This window comes from Gastrolobium bilobum, unplaced genomic scaffold, assembly GCF_033153095.1.
Source record: "Gastrolobium bilobum isolate Gb01-03AN ecotype WA unplaced genomic scaffold, APGP_CSIRO_Gbil_v1 utg1425, whole genome shotgun sequence".
NCBI lineage: Eukaryota > Viridiplantae > Streptophyta > Magnoliopsida > Fabales > Fabaceae > Gastrolobium > Gastrolobium bilobum.
Window position 1 is genome coordinate 123,513 of NW_026898713.1, and position 13,625 is coordinate 137,137.

Below are 13,625 nucleotides of genomic sequence, written 5' to 3' on the forward strand. Positions count from 1 at the left end.
GGCACGTACATTCAAAGCAAATAAGTGGTTACATAATAATTTAGAGAAAAGAAAATGTTACATGAACGGTGAATATCTTTCTAATAACTCTTTTAAGGATGAGATATTATAACAATCAACTAGTGTTATTATTAATATTGTAACATCCCAAGCGTTAACGAGGGCGGAGAATGATCGCCGGTGCGAAAGGGCATGGACTCCCAAGCGCTAACGAGGGCGGGGGAATGATCGCCGGTGCGAAAAGGCATGGACAAGGAGCGGCTCCTGGCAGGCTTCCAGCGATAGGTTACATGAATGAATCGAATCAACTCCCGGAAGAGAAGGATCCCAGAGACTGTGCTGGTATGAGACGATACAGTTTGGGATAACTTATAAGAATTAATTGGTACTACCTATACTAATAAGATGCATTTTCTTTTCGGTAGCCCGGAACAGAAGAACTCCATAGTTAAGCGTGCTTGACTTGGAGCAATTCTGAGATTAGTGACCTCTGGAAGTTTTCCCAGAAAGTGTGCGAGTGAGGAAAAAGCACACTGAAAAGTCTAGTGTTAGTATATGGGGATAGTCATTGATTCTTGAAGTGGTCGGACGTCACAAGTGGTATCAGAGCAAGGCCTCTCTTACAGTATGGTGTGGTTTGAGGACAAACCATGCGGAAGCTGGTGGACATGTAACATCCCGAGCGCTAACGAGGGCGGGGAGTGATCGCCGGTGCGAAAGGGCATGGACAAGGAGCGGCTCCTAACAGGCTTCCAGCGATGGGGTACATGAATGAATCGAATCAACATCCGAAAGAGAGAGATTTCAGAGACTGTGCTGGTATGAGACGGTACAGTTTGGGATAGCTTATAAGAATTAATTGGTACTACCTATACTAATAAGATGCATCTTCTTTTCGGTAGCCCAGAATGGAAGAACTCCATAGTTAAGCGTGCTTGTCTTCGAGTAATTCTAGGATGAGTGACCTCCTGAGAAATTTTTCCAGTAAGTGTGCGAGTGAGGAAAAAACACACTGAAAAGTCTAGTGTTAGTATGTGAGGATAGTCATTGATTCTTGAAGTGGCCGGACGTTACAAATTTTACTATCAATCAATTTCACCGTTAGATCGATTATATTGATCCAACGGTTATATTTATTTTCATCTATGTATGATTATGATTCTCTATATTCAATGTAAAAGCATTAAATATGGAAAATCAAAACCATACAAAGATAAAAATAAATATAAATTATTAAATATGGAGAATCATAACCATACAAAGATGGAAATAAATAAAACCGTTGGATCAACATAATCGATCTAACGGTAAAATTGATGGGTAGTAACATTAATTGGTTGTTACAATATCATTTCCCCTCTTCTAATACTTAAATAAAAAGTATGATTATTTAATATTTGAAAAATATAAAAATCATTTAAAAAAATTTATTTAATAAAAAGTGTATTACTTTTCCCCTGGATTATATTGACGCGCTTATAATGTATATAAAAGTGGCCCCCATATTTTGTTATACATATAGTGAATGCGGAGATAGTGGAGAGTGGAAGGGTTTAAGACTTTAGGGAGTGAGAGAGCATGACCCTTTTTCATAAATGCTGAATTTTAGTCATATTCAATTTGCCCAATTTAAGCTATTTCTATCTCACAAGTAACAAGAAGGTTAAATTGAAGAACTAAGCAATAACATAGTGGAGTTATTATAAGTATAATTGTTGGCTTCAAATTCAAGTACTGAGGTTTATTTGCTTTTTTGGTTACTTCCGAGTTGTGGGTTTGTTTTGTCACCGCAAAATGAGTGCTGAGGAAAAACATGATGCAGCTTCGTGCAAACGAACCGTTTCTCTTCCAGTTCACATGGTACTTACTTTTGTTTGTGCTTTTCACATGATGCTGCTTGTTTCTCTGTCTGTCTTGGCTTCACCCTGTGATTTTGTTCTGAAAGACTAGTCTCTATTATTTTAAATTCTGAATTGGAGATGTTTTTTCCTTTTCTCTTAAGCCCATTTTATAATATTGTATTAATCTAACTGTATTATAGTTTTGTGGGTTTCAAGAATGTTTGATGAATTTTTTGAATTAATTATATTTTAGTAGGAACTTAATGGCCAAGATCAATTATTTATCAACTCCATGTGGTATTTATAGGTTGATGATCCAATGGGGGTAAGTGGCGAAACCTCACAAGTTCATCATTGTAAGCGACAGAATCTTCTACTGGAAATACCCTCCAGAACATCACAAGAGTCTTCTCAGGATTTTGTTGGAATAAGGATGCCACTGACACCAAGTCCAACCCCAACACATAAGAGAGTGAATTTTCTTGTGACTTCTCGCTCTGTTGATGCTCCAATTAACAATATTCCAGGCCCTTCAGCATCAAGAGGCAAATCATCTATAAGAAATATCTTACCAAAATTGAGCCTCATTGGAGCTCTAGAAGGTTCCTCTTCAGGCCCTCAAGAAAAGTCTTCAATCCCCAGATCAGTGTCCCTGACTAAGATATTTACAAATAAGATTAAGAGAACATCATCATTACCAGTAGAAGAAATTGGGATTGCAAACACAGAATCTGCTCTGGGTGGAAGTGTTGGTGGTTCTCCATATGTAAGGTTTCAAGCACTGTTGTAATAAAATTTTAAAATGACTCTCTTATATTTATAATTAATATGCATCTTGTCTTTTCACTAACAATTAATTTGAACATACAGATATAAATATTTGCCGGATTTATTCCATTCCACTGAAATTATTAATTCATGAAGACTTAGAAGCAGGAGAAAAATTGATTTGCATAGAAAACTATTACTTCTACGGTTCTACCAATACATATGAATAGGCATAATGAACACCAAGTTTTAAATCCTACATTTACTGCTTTTTTTGAGCTCAATGCTTTCTTTCTTTCTTTCTTTCATTTTTAGAGTCACTTCTGGTATTCAGTTGTTACTGAGTTTGCATCATAAATATGTTTATCCTTTGCTTTAACCTATTAGGTCCTTTTGCAGAGAGGAGAGACACAGGCGATGATAGCTCGCACTCGTTCAGAGCCTGTCGATAACAAAGAAAAGAGCATAAGAAGGACAGATTTGTTTTACCGCGTTATTCCTTCCACCCCTCGAGTAAAGGAAGTGAATGAATGCGTGACCACGTCCACAACAATAGATACTGGTATCTTATTATAAACACTTGCTTAAGCACTCATGATAGATAATAAATTTTTTATGTCAAATCTCTAACAAGATTCTCTGGATTGACTCAATTATAACATGATAAGTATTAACAGTTGGAAGAATTATTAACAGAATATTTGTAAGACTGCTTTCTAAACACAAGGTTGAAACCTTCTCTCGATGTTATCGGATTGTTAAGTTACTCCCAGAACTTCCTATTTTAAGTAATCATTTTATGGAATGGTAGCTTTTGTTTTCTTGGCACTGAAAAATAGAAAGAACATTTTTCTTTTTTAAATATTATCCGACTTTGTTTCAAGGTATCTTAGTTTAACTTCTAAAACTAAAACAGATTGTGTTCATTTTCCTATCCCAGATGCAGTTATTAACTTGACTTAAAAGCCTTTCTTGGTTCAGAAAATGATTGTGATGGTGAAGATATAGCTGAAGAGGAAGCTGTGTGTAGAATTTGCATGGTTGATCTATGTGAAGGAGGTGAGACATTGAAGATGGAATGCAGCTGCAAAGGTGAACTTGCTCTGGCTCACCAAGAATGTGCTGTAAAATGGTTTAGTATCAAGGGTAACAAGACATGTGATGTGTGCAAGAAGGAGGTTCGGAACCTGCCTGTCACTCTCTTACGGATCCAAAATGTTCAAGCTCAGAATACTGGAGCAAGGTCTCAGCAGGAAGATGAATATGAATACAGGCAAGTGTAGTTATTTTTGTTTGATAAAGATACTGGTACGTGATGAATGGATTATGACAATACACTTCAATTGGGAGCTAAATGGATATCATAGAATCTTATGGCAACTATTTTATAGAATTACACAAAATATGTTAATAATCATGAATCACCACCCTTCTGCCATTCAGTCATCATTCAACTAAATCTTGCATTTAGTTTTCCCTAGTTGCCACTTCCTCTTCATACATGCTATAATGGTTATGGCACTATCTAGAATATGTGGCCAAGCCTAAATTGAAGTAGTAAACTTGTATGATATATCAGGATTTATCATGGGTTTTGGAAATCCAGTGATAAGTTAGCAACATAAACTATCTAGTAAACTTTCATGATGGTCAGATCTCTGACTTGCTTGAGTTGAAGTTGTAGGTTAATCCCCTGCAATCTCTAGTTGAAGATTTCATCTGTGCAATTTTCATGCTTCAAGTACTCTTAGAATATTATTATGCATTCAATATTTTCCTTGGATTTTGCAGCCAATACAAGTGTACTGTCTTACAACTGGAATAGAGTGTTCTCCTTGTATCTTTCTTGTACTATAGATTATTGTTACACAGTTGTCTGCTCAATTTATCAGGGTTTGGCAGGAACTGCCAGTACTTGTCATTGTCAACATGCTTGCCTATTTCTGTTTCCTTGAGCAGCTATTGGTAAGAATAAAAGTCCTCTCAGATCTATCAAAGTTGCAATTATGTATAGCCTTAGTTATTCAACTCTCTGCAGGTTGGAAAAATGGGAACCAAAGCAATTTTCATATCTCTTCCATTTTCCTGTGTACTGGGGCTATTCTCCTCCATGACATCATCAACCATGGGTAGGTTCGCAAAAGATCCTTGATAATATAGTTTAGTTTATAAATCTGAAATGCTACATAAGAAAAAGTCATTTGATCATTTATGCAGTAGACTGACATCAGTAAACATTATTTATAGAAGCTTGTATAGTCTAAAATGATGTGGCTATTGCTGATTTGTTTATGATATGATTCTTTTGGGGAGTTCTTATTTATGATACTTTTTTATTTTGACTAATTTCGTTGATGCTTGGTTTGGGTTTCATTAACATATGCAAACCCTAACATTTTTTAACTTTGATGCCCAGTGAGGAGCAGGTTCATCTGGATTTTTGCGTCTGTCCAATTTGCTTTGGTGGTTCTCTTCGCACATATATTTTACTCCTTGGTAATAGATTTTGATTAAGCTTAATTCTTGTTTTACCACATGAAACCAGGATTGATAATATTATTTTGAGAAACAAATAGTAAAATGGATCAGCCATTAAGGGTTGGTTCAATTGGTAAAATGGAAGAGTGGTGAGAAAAAAGTTAGGTTTGAATTAATCTTGCTTACTACAAATGAGGAAACCTCCCATTCGCCTAAACTTCTTATTACCAAAAGAAAATAGTTAAATGTATCAAACATGGCACTGGTTTTTTATCATTAATACGAATAGATCATGTATGAAATTTGGTGCTTATGAAATTCTGTGCTCTCAAATTTTTAAAGCAACAAAGTTTCTTGGGAGATGCAAATGGAACTATGTATCTTCCAACCTGATTCTAGCGAGGTTCCGGTTTTATTTGATATCCAAATTCCACAGGCCAGTCTCATGCATGCCTAATTGCCAAAGGCTGAGGTTTTGATGATAAATATTTACAATCTTATGTTTTTTGTTATCTGAATGGCTGTAGCTGAACATATAGCTAAAAGCATTTTCCTCAACTTTTGGTGGCATGAATAATTGATTACAGATGCATGAGAACGTATATGAAACCCCCTCATGATGAATGATTAACTTACTCCTAACTTCATTCTATTACCTTTGTCAAGTGCAGGTTCATAAGCAAGCAGTTCTGTCAATCCTTCTAGCTGCATTTGCTGGGTTTGGTGTAGTGCTGAGTGGAAGTTCAGTTCTTGTGGAGCTTTTTAGATGGAGAAGAAGATGGCAGGCTTTATCAGAACAGCAGCATGGTTCTCAGCTGATAACACAAGAAGGACAATACCCTCAAACTGTAATACCGCACGTTTAGGCCTTCCCAACCGCACTCAAAACTTGGGTGCAAAATCAACACAACACACAAATCAGAGCTGAATTGATGTGTCTGTATGGCTTCTTTCATATTGTTACCAAATACCAATCTAAAGGGATATGGGGTTGTCATTGTATAGCCAATTAAGGCTCTGGCAGAATTTTACTACTGTAAATTCACACCAGACTTAATTGTACAGCTTATGTTTCTTTGTACTACTAAGCATTTCAGCACATCAAAAGGAGAAGGCTTATAGTTTTCTTTTTTTGTAATTTTTGGTGAGAGAATATGATTCAGGAAATCTATTTGCAAATAAAACAATAATGTGTTAACGCGCCAATGCCGATTGTAATGAATAATGATGCACTAAACTTCAGTAGTAGCGATTTAGTTTCATCCAATGATTTTAGAAGTGGTCCTGGTTAAACCGGTAAGAGAGATGAGATTTTGAATTCCAACTGAAACTACATATGATTATATAAGGTAAAAATGTTTCTGCAGTTAATGCAGATAAGTTATCTGCAATTATTCTCAAAACGATGTTGTTTTGGTATTGAAATTTTAAAAAATTATAAATATAAAGACTATTATAACTCTAAAATAAATTAAAATTATAAAAATACCATGATTTCTGTTCCAAAAATGACGTCGTATTGGACTTACTGCAGATAACTTATCTTCTGCAGTAACTCGCAGAAAAAACGAACCCATTATTATATAAACATACGTATATGTGTGTATAATCAAAATAAAAATATTGAAATGTATTTTTAATATAATTAAATTAGTTGACGAAAAAAAAAAATGTGTAGGGTAGGGTAGACAAAACATGGTCGTTTTATTGTTGGCATAGGTATAGGGTTTACATGACTATGAATGCAGAGTAGTTGGCACTTGGCACAGGATGTTTAGTCCAACAAGAATCGCTGCACTCTCTCTCTTCCCTTCCGAGGTGCCCCTTTGGTTACAATTTTCAGCTTCTTTTCTCCTCCAACCTTAAATTTGAGACCTTTTTTTTCTTTATACCCACCCCACTCCAGTTTCATGTCTAAAAATTCTTTCTTTGCCGGTATTTGCCGTCAAAATGTTAACTTGTTATTGCTCTCGAGTGCACTGAATGAACCTGTTGCATCTTTTGCTTCAGGGTAACATGCTGAGAAGGGTTTTCCCCAAGAACATGGCTTTGAGTTTGGATAACAACACTGGGGTAGTTCGTCCTGCAACAGATGCTTATGCTGCAGAGGCAGTTCAAGCTTTGAAAGCTGGCAAGGTTATTGCGGTACCCACTGATACACTCTATGGATTTGCTTGTGACGCTTGGTATGCTATTTGTGTTCCAATAAACCTTTTATCATCACATTCACATATGCATACAATTTTTTTCATCTCATTTCTTATAGGACATCAGATGTAATAAAATTGGCTCCTTCCAATTGCCTGTCCTGTAATATTTTTTTTTGAATATTCAATCATTAATCACTCCACAGTTTCCACATATTTTGACCAACCTTATTTATTTCTATCAATTGGACTATGATTTATGAATGATTTGTCATTTACCTGTTACCTTTTATTGTGGCATGTTTGCAGCTCGTTGGAAGCAGTTAACAGGATATATGAGATCAAAGGACGCAAACATACAAGCCCTCTGGCTATCTGTGGTGGAGATGTATCAGACATCGACCATTTTGCTGTAACTAGCCATTTGCCTCGTGGCCTGCTTGATTCCCTCCTTCCAGGACCTGTTACAGTTGTACTAAGTCGAGGTTTGTAAATCATGTCATGCTGAAAAAATGATATATATATGAGTAGGGTTATATTGACAAACTTTTTTTTTACAAACTACACTATGTCTGACCGATCTAACTTTACTCAAGAGTGTCTTATCGGTCAGACATAGTGTAGTTTGTAAATATAACATTCCCCTATATATATATATGGGAAATATTAGTCTCCTTTTACACGAGGTAGCTTATCTCATTTTCTCTCACTTCGATTTCCGCACTTCACTTTTTCTTTTTCTTTTTCTTTTTTCCTGTAATGGTGGGACCCACCTAGTTTCTCTCTACAACATAAGATACCTATCTTATCTAAAAGGAGATTAATAAAACCCTATATATATATATGTATATAAATGAAAATTATGCAAGTATGCAGACTGGTGTACAACATTTGTCTAATGCCTTTGTTCAACATATCTTGTGTGAACATCAAATTTTGTTGTCATGATCCTATATCATGTGGTAGTATACTTTGATATTTTTCAGGAGACTCGAGTATTCTTGAAAGATCTTTGAACCCCGGATTTGATAGTGTGGGAGTTAGAGTGCCTGATTGCAATTTCATGAGAGTGGTTGCTCGTGGTTCAGGAACTGCCCTGGCCCTTACCAGTGCAAACCTAAGTGGACAGTCAAGTAGTGTTTGCATCAAAGATTTTGAGAATCTTTGGGAACATTGTGCTTTTGTTTATGATGGTGGTTTGCTTCCATCTGGTCGTGCAGGTTCAACAGTTGTGGACCTCACTACACCACACAAATATAAGATACTCAGACCTGGAAGGTAGATATAGTTGAGCTAATTCTTTTCTGCTACATTGTTTAAAGCATTTTATCATGCATTTTACCATTGCCTGTGCTATGTCAATGCTAATACCAAAGAGTCATCGAATATATCTGTTAGTGTCAGGTAATCTTTGTTATTACATATTGAAATAATAAGGAAATTTTCAAAACTACATGGTTTGTGAACTAGCTAGTTCAAGATCTTTGGATACTTTCCCTTTTGTTTTGGGCGTATATATTTCATAAATACATATATGAGTTTACATGGAGTTACGGCGTGCATTGACATTTATCTTGTTGGCGTGCTATATGCAGTGCAAAGGAAGAGACAATTGCCATCTTGGAAAAGCACTCTTTAGTTGAAGTAGTAACCACTTAAATGAGCGCTGATTCATATGCAGAGCCACGTTGTAAAGACAATTCTTTCGCTGGGAAATGTGAGAAACTATCACCAAACCTACGTATTTCCATCAACTATACACATTATCAGGTTGTCTTGATACACAAGCATAGCATCCGTGGGAACAAATACTTAGCATTGGGATGTTTTGTACTTAGTTGTTCAATGTTCTGTATCTCGTGATTTAAAAGTTTATTATTTTATTACATAATCATGTTGTCAAGCAACGAACCTAACATGTTATAAGAATGGAGATTATCATAATTAACCTATAATGGATGAAATTGAAAAAAGCCAGAAAATTGGACATTTTTATCACCAGTTTACTTTGCAGTTGATGAAACAGTTTATACAGAATCATTGTGGATTATGAATTGAGCGATTACAGTAGTACTTGTGTATCTGTACTTAAAAAATAAGCAAGCACTTAGAAGTCACATAGCTTCCTCATTCGATGAGGTACTGTTGAACAAGGATAATGCTATATCTGCATGCAATCCTCTTAGGGCCCGTTTGATGCACCTGATAAAGAGAATATGATAGGATACACTATCATATTCTATTTTTATCCCATGTTTGGTAAACCAACCGGATAGGATAGATTTGTCATATTTGCTAATTTCATCCTTCCTGGAAGCGGATAAGATATCCGAAGGGGTAGGCTGGGTTAGGATTCAGCCGGATAGGGTAACAAAAATAGCTAGAGCGTTGGACGAAAAACTCCACAAACTACCTCAACATTCACCTCCTCTACCTCCAAAGATCCAATGAGGTTCACGATATCTTCAACTCCAATGCTAACCACATCTGCTCCAATATCTCCTCCACCTACTATCTCGCAGACAACGGCAGCTGCAAGATCCGGGAAATCGATTTGGCCCAATCAAGAAATCATCCGCGTAAACCATAATGCCACACTTGAGTTGAGAATTCTAGAAGGCTCTATTATCGGATAAAACCCCAATATTTGTTTAGGGTTTATCTTTTCATAGATCCTCCACTTCCCAAGCTTCGCAGCATTCTTTTGATTAAGGTACATTCTCTACTCTAGTTCTATTTTTATCCCCTTAAACGACTAAGCTTTTTGTTTGTTGGGAAAATTAAGAAAACTTAATTGGATAACTCACCTAATCTCAAAGGATAACCATGGAATTGCTCGCTTCAAGCAAAAGCTTTTTTTTTCTTTTCTTTTTTTCTTTTTGTGTCCTTGGTTGTTGATTACATCTGAGAGAAATTTGAGAAAAAAGAGAAACTGAAAGCGTTTCACCTGTGCTTCATTTGCTATTTATGCTTTGTCCAGTTTGTGACATTGCCACAATTCCTTCCCAGAAGAACGAGCATCAATCATACAAAATGATGCTCTTTGCGTAAGAACCTATTGTGCTTGTTTTAAGGAAGTCCAATATTAGCATTAGTAAAAATCTTCTTGGACTTGCATTTTGAAGGTTTTCTCCGGTTTATTGAGAGTCTGGTGGGTTTGGTAAAATTACTCTGTACAAACAGCAATTCATATGGTTTTATGCTTGAGAGCATGGAAACGCAGCTGATGAACACGTGATATATCTTGCCTTTTTTGTTGAAACAATTTTCTACCACTTATTTTCGTTTCCTATTATCCTTCATTTTCATCTCGAAGGGGGTCCAATATCTTTATTTTGCTTGTAAATTGACAGACATTATAATTTGGATGCTTCTTTTCTGGGTAGTCTTTGTAATGGAACCTAACATGATTGTTGATATATAAGTCCTGGCCCTTAGGATTGTTTCTATTTCTAGTATTTTGGTTTTTACATATATGTTTTAACTCAATGCTACTTGTGCCTGATTGGTCATTTCGTTAAGCAGCACACCTCTGTTAAGCCTCTGGGTGATAGAATACTGGTAAAATTTAAGGATGCAGAAGAGAAGACTGAGGGTGGTATTATACTGCCAACAACTGCTCAAAGCAAGCCTCAAGGAGGTGAGGTGGTTGCTGTTGGCGAAGGGAAGTTAGTTGGGAAGAGCAAAGTGGACATCAATGTGAAGGTGATGTTAGTGTTGAGATATATAAAACCATTAAAGTAGCTTCACCCAACAGCAGTTGATGGGTGAGGTAGGCTGGGCCTGTTGCATTGTCCACTCTTCAAGTCCAATGGGCTCTCGTGTGAGGGAGCGTGTTGAGATATATAGTCTCACATTGGTTGTATGTGCAATTAATGTGGAGTTTATAAGACCTTGGACACTCTCACCCTTTGAGCTAGCTTTTGGGGTGGTGTATCCCAAGGTTCTTTACAGTTACTATTTAGGAAATCGTTAACCCTTTAATCTATCATCGTTTTTTCTTTTTTTGTTGGGGGGGGAGGAAGGGGTGTTGATTTTGCTAATTTTAATGTATTATATAAGATTAATGGTTGGTTTATATAAGATTAATGGATTGACTAACTAGTAACTTTAGAGAACAACAATCTGCTTTATCTTCCTTTCTGTATATTCAATATTTCTATCTTCAACTTTTGACTATTCTATCTTATATAGCTCAAATTTATTTTTTCTTTTAATCAAATTGTAAAATTTTATCAATGATGACATGTGTGGTTGTCCTGAATGAATTTTTTTGCATTTTGGTTGCAGGAAAATTTTCTCCTCAACACAAAAATGAAGTATAGAACAACAATTTTACTTGGAATCATATATAGTTTTGTGCAGATATGAATACTTTGGGTATGGACAATCATCATGGAAGCTACGGTACCAAGCAAGAAGATATACTTCTTTATGAACATTTGTTGGCATTGGCTATACTTTGGATCTTGCTGCTAAGTTGCCTCAATTGAGAGCTGTTTTTTTTTTTTTTTTTTTTGCCAAGTTTCGTACTTTTAGGCTAAAGGGTCTTGTAACAGGGTAGGATGGAACGATGGGGTATTATAGTTTTTCACCTTATTCTTCATTATATTACTTCTAGTCAGAGCCCAAAATATTTGGGCAATATTGCAGAAAATGTAAGATTACCAAGGGAACAAATCTTAATATCATTCTTGGACATTATAGTTTTGTCAACTTCTAACTATCATATATTTTAGGGAAAAGTGTGTGATATTTTAAAGGATGTAAAGTTGTGTCATTTTAAGAAAGAGAAAAAGATAGATAAAAAGAGAGAGAGAGTTGACAAAAAAAATAAAGGTATGGGTTCCACTCTTACCTATTTGTGAAAGTGAAATGATATAAGTTGTGTCATTTAAAAGAATAAACATTTTCCCCTATATTTTAAGGCCCGAGTAAGTTGATAAGACAATTTTGAAGTTGTTGCTTCTTTGCAAATTGAAGAATATATAACAGCAATGTTCTATAGCGGAGGCATTTGCAGAATTTTATTGCTCTATTGCATTTACGAATGCAAATGCTATGAAAAATCAAGGTTGTAAGACTAAAGCATACTTGCTAAACTAAAAAGCGAAAGTGAAGAGAGGGCTAAAGTACATAGTTTATAAATCATAACCATTTCTTCTTCTTTTTTAAGTACTATCATAACCTTTTCTTTAAATTACTTAAAGTTATTTAATGTATTTTAATATATTTTAAAAAAAATCCCAAGGAAAAAATCTAAATTGAATAATTATATAAAATTATATTATAAAGGATATTTTTATCTATTTTTATTATATCCGAACACTATCTAATCCCTATCAAACATATGATAGGATAATATAATATTATCTGGTCCACATTATTTCCTATTATTATTCAGTCTTTTTATCCTATCCATCTTATTCTATCATATCCACCAAACGGGCCCTTGATATCTTCCTAATTAAAATAACAAAGTGAAAGCATTTTATATATTAGAAATTTAAAGAATATTTAATACTTTTTCTTTGAGTAATTAATTGGCAGAATTATTTCAAAGATTAGTTTGAAGGATATGTAACGTTTTCTTTTGCATGCCAGTCTTATCATGTCATTTTTTCCTTTCAACATGTTAGCTTTCTTTTCTAAGTTAGATAGTAATTAATCTAGGGTTCGCTTTTCTACATTCAATAGATAATTTATCTATATTGAGACCAAAATGACGTCATTTTAAAGGAAAAATCAAGATATTTTTGTAATTATAATTTATTTTAAGGTTATAATAGTCTTTTTCATCATACTTTTTTAATTTTTCAACCTAAAACAACGTCATTTTGGGAGCGAATGTAGATAACTTATCTACGTTCACTTTAGAAACATGAAAGTCATTAATCTATCAATTTATATAGCTCATTATTAATACATTTACATGTGTTTCATTTCTTTTTCATGTTAAAATTTAAATTTTAAATTATTACCTATTTTTTATGCAAAAGCTGATTACTACTAATTTTCTCAAAAGAGTATGAATAACTTCTTATTTTATTTTAATAATAAAATAAAATTTATTTTATTTTATTCTGTAACTCCGTGCAATGGATAAATACTAATTTGTTAAGTAATTAAGTAGTGCTATGTCTTCTTAATAATTCTTCTTATATTTTAAAGCACTTATTAATGAAAAGAAATATCTAATAAAAATAAAATATTTAACATATGAAAAACTTAAGAAGCTTTATTTTTCATTTCGTACTTTTTATTTTTAAATTCTTAACAAATGCTTCTTTGAGGATACTCACTAGCTTTTATCTTTTTTATTTACTTAAAATAAAAAATATTAAGCACTTAATGTCTTAATAAATTAAAAAGCATTTAATATTATTTTGCT

The 13,625-nt window shown here is 34.5% G+C and overlaps 2 protein-coding genes across 10 annotated transcripts; both read left to right on the forward strand.

Annotated features, from left to right (window-relative positions):
* Window positions 1-1,572: 1,572 nt before the first annotated feature.
* Window positions 1,573-6,314, forward strand: LOC133318656 (uncharacterized). Of its 3 annotated transcripts, none has more exons than XM_061520700.1 (8): window positions 1,573-1,860; window positions 2,149-2,607; window positions 3,009-3,171; window positions 3,576-3,882; window positions 4,502-4,574; window positions 4,648-4,738; window positions 5,026-5,105; window positions 5,759-6,314. In XM_061520700.1, exons 1-8 carry the CDS (start codon window positions 1,795-1,797, stop codon window positions 5,951-5,953), a joined length of 1,434 nt encoding a protein of 477 aa, XP_061376684.1. In that variant the 5' UTR covers window positions 1,573-1,794; the 3' UTR covers window positions 5,954-6,314. The 3 variants fall into 3 exon arrangements, with proteins under 3 accessions (XP_061376684.1, XP_061376685.1, XP_061376686.1); XM_061520701.1 differs by having other exon boundaries at window positions 3,591-3,888; XM_061520702.1 differs by having other exon boundaries at window positions 3,591-3,847; window positions 4,467-4,574.
* A 474-nt stretch (window positions 6,315-6,788) lies between these two features.
* On the forward strand, window positions 6,789-11,927 carry LOC133318665 (uncharacterized). Of its 7 annotated transcripts, none has more exons than XR_009752498.1 (7): window positions 6,789-6,905; window positions 7,098-7,273; window positions 7,544-7,719; window positions 8,221-8,512; window positions 8,830-9,004; window positions 10,760-10,939; window positions 11,525-11,927. XR_009752498.1 is itself a non-coding variant. In XM_061520712.1 (5 exons), exons 1-5 carry the CDS (start codon window positions 6,858-6,860, stop codon window positions 8,891-8,893), a joined length of 756 nt encoding a protein of 251 aa, XP_061376696.1. In that variant the 5' UTR covers window positions 6,789-6,857; the 3' UTR covers window positions 8,894-10,753. The 7 variants fall into 7 exon arrangements, 2 of the variants coding, with proteins under 2 accessions (XP_061376696.1, XP_061376697.1); XR_009752499.1 differs by having other exon boundaries at window positions 8,830-8,951; XR_009752497.1 differs by lacking the exon at window positions 10,760-10,939.
* Window positions 11,928-13,625: the final 1,698 nt, after the last annotated feature.

What these genes read in the sequence shown, in the direction of transcription:
- LOC133318656 (XM_061520700.1), top strand. Translation starts at nt 1,795, where the DNA reads ATGAGTGCTGAGGAAAAACATGATGCAGCTTCGTGCAAACGAACCGTT. An exon ending in GAAGATGAATATGAATACAG is followed by an intron (nt 3,883 to 4,501) that starts GCAAGTGTAGTT and finishes TCAATTTATCAG; the next exon opens with GGTTTGGCAGGAACTGCCAG. An exon ending in CACATATATTTTACTCCTTG is followed by an intron (nt 5,106 to 5,758) that starts GTAATAGATTTT and finishes TGTCAAGTGCAG; the next exon opens with GTTCATAAGCAAGCAGTTCT.
- LOC133318665 (XM_061520712.1), top strand. Translation starts at nt 6,858, where the DNA reads ATGTTTAGTCCAACAAGAATCGCTGCACTCTCTCTCTTCCCTTCCGAG. An exon ending in GGATTTGCTTGTGACGCTTG is followed by an intron (nt 7,274 to 7,543) that starts GTATGCTATTTG and finishes GCATGTTTGCAG; the next exon opens with CTCGTTGGAAGCAGTTAACA. An exon ending in AAGATACTCAGACCTGGAAG is followed by an intron (nt 8,513 to 8,829) that starts GTAGATATAGTT and finishes TGCTATATGCAG; the next exon opens with TGCAAAGGAAGAGACAATTG.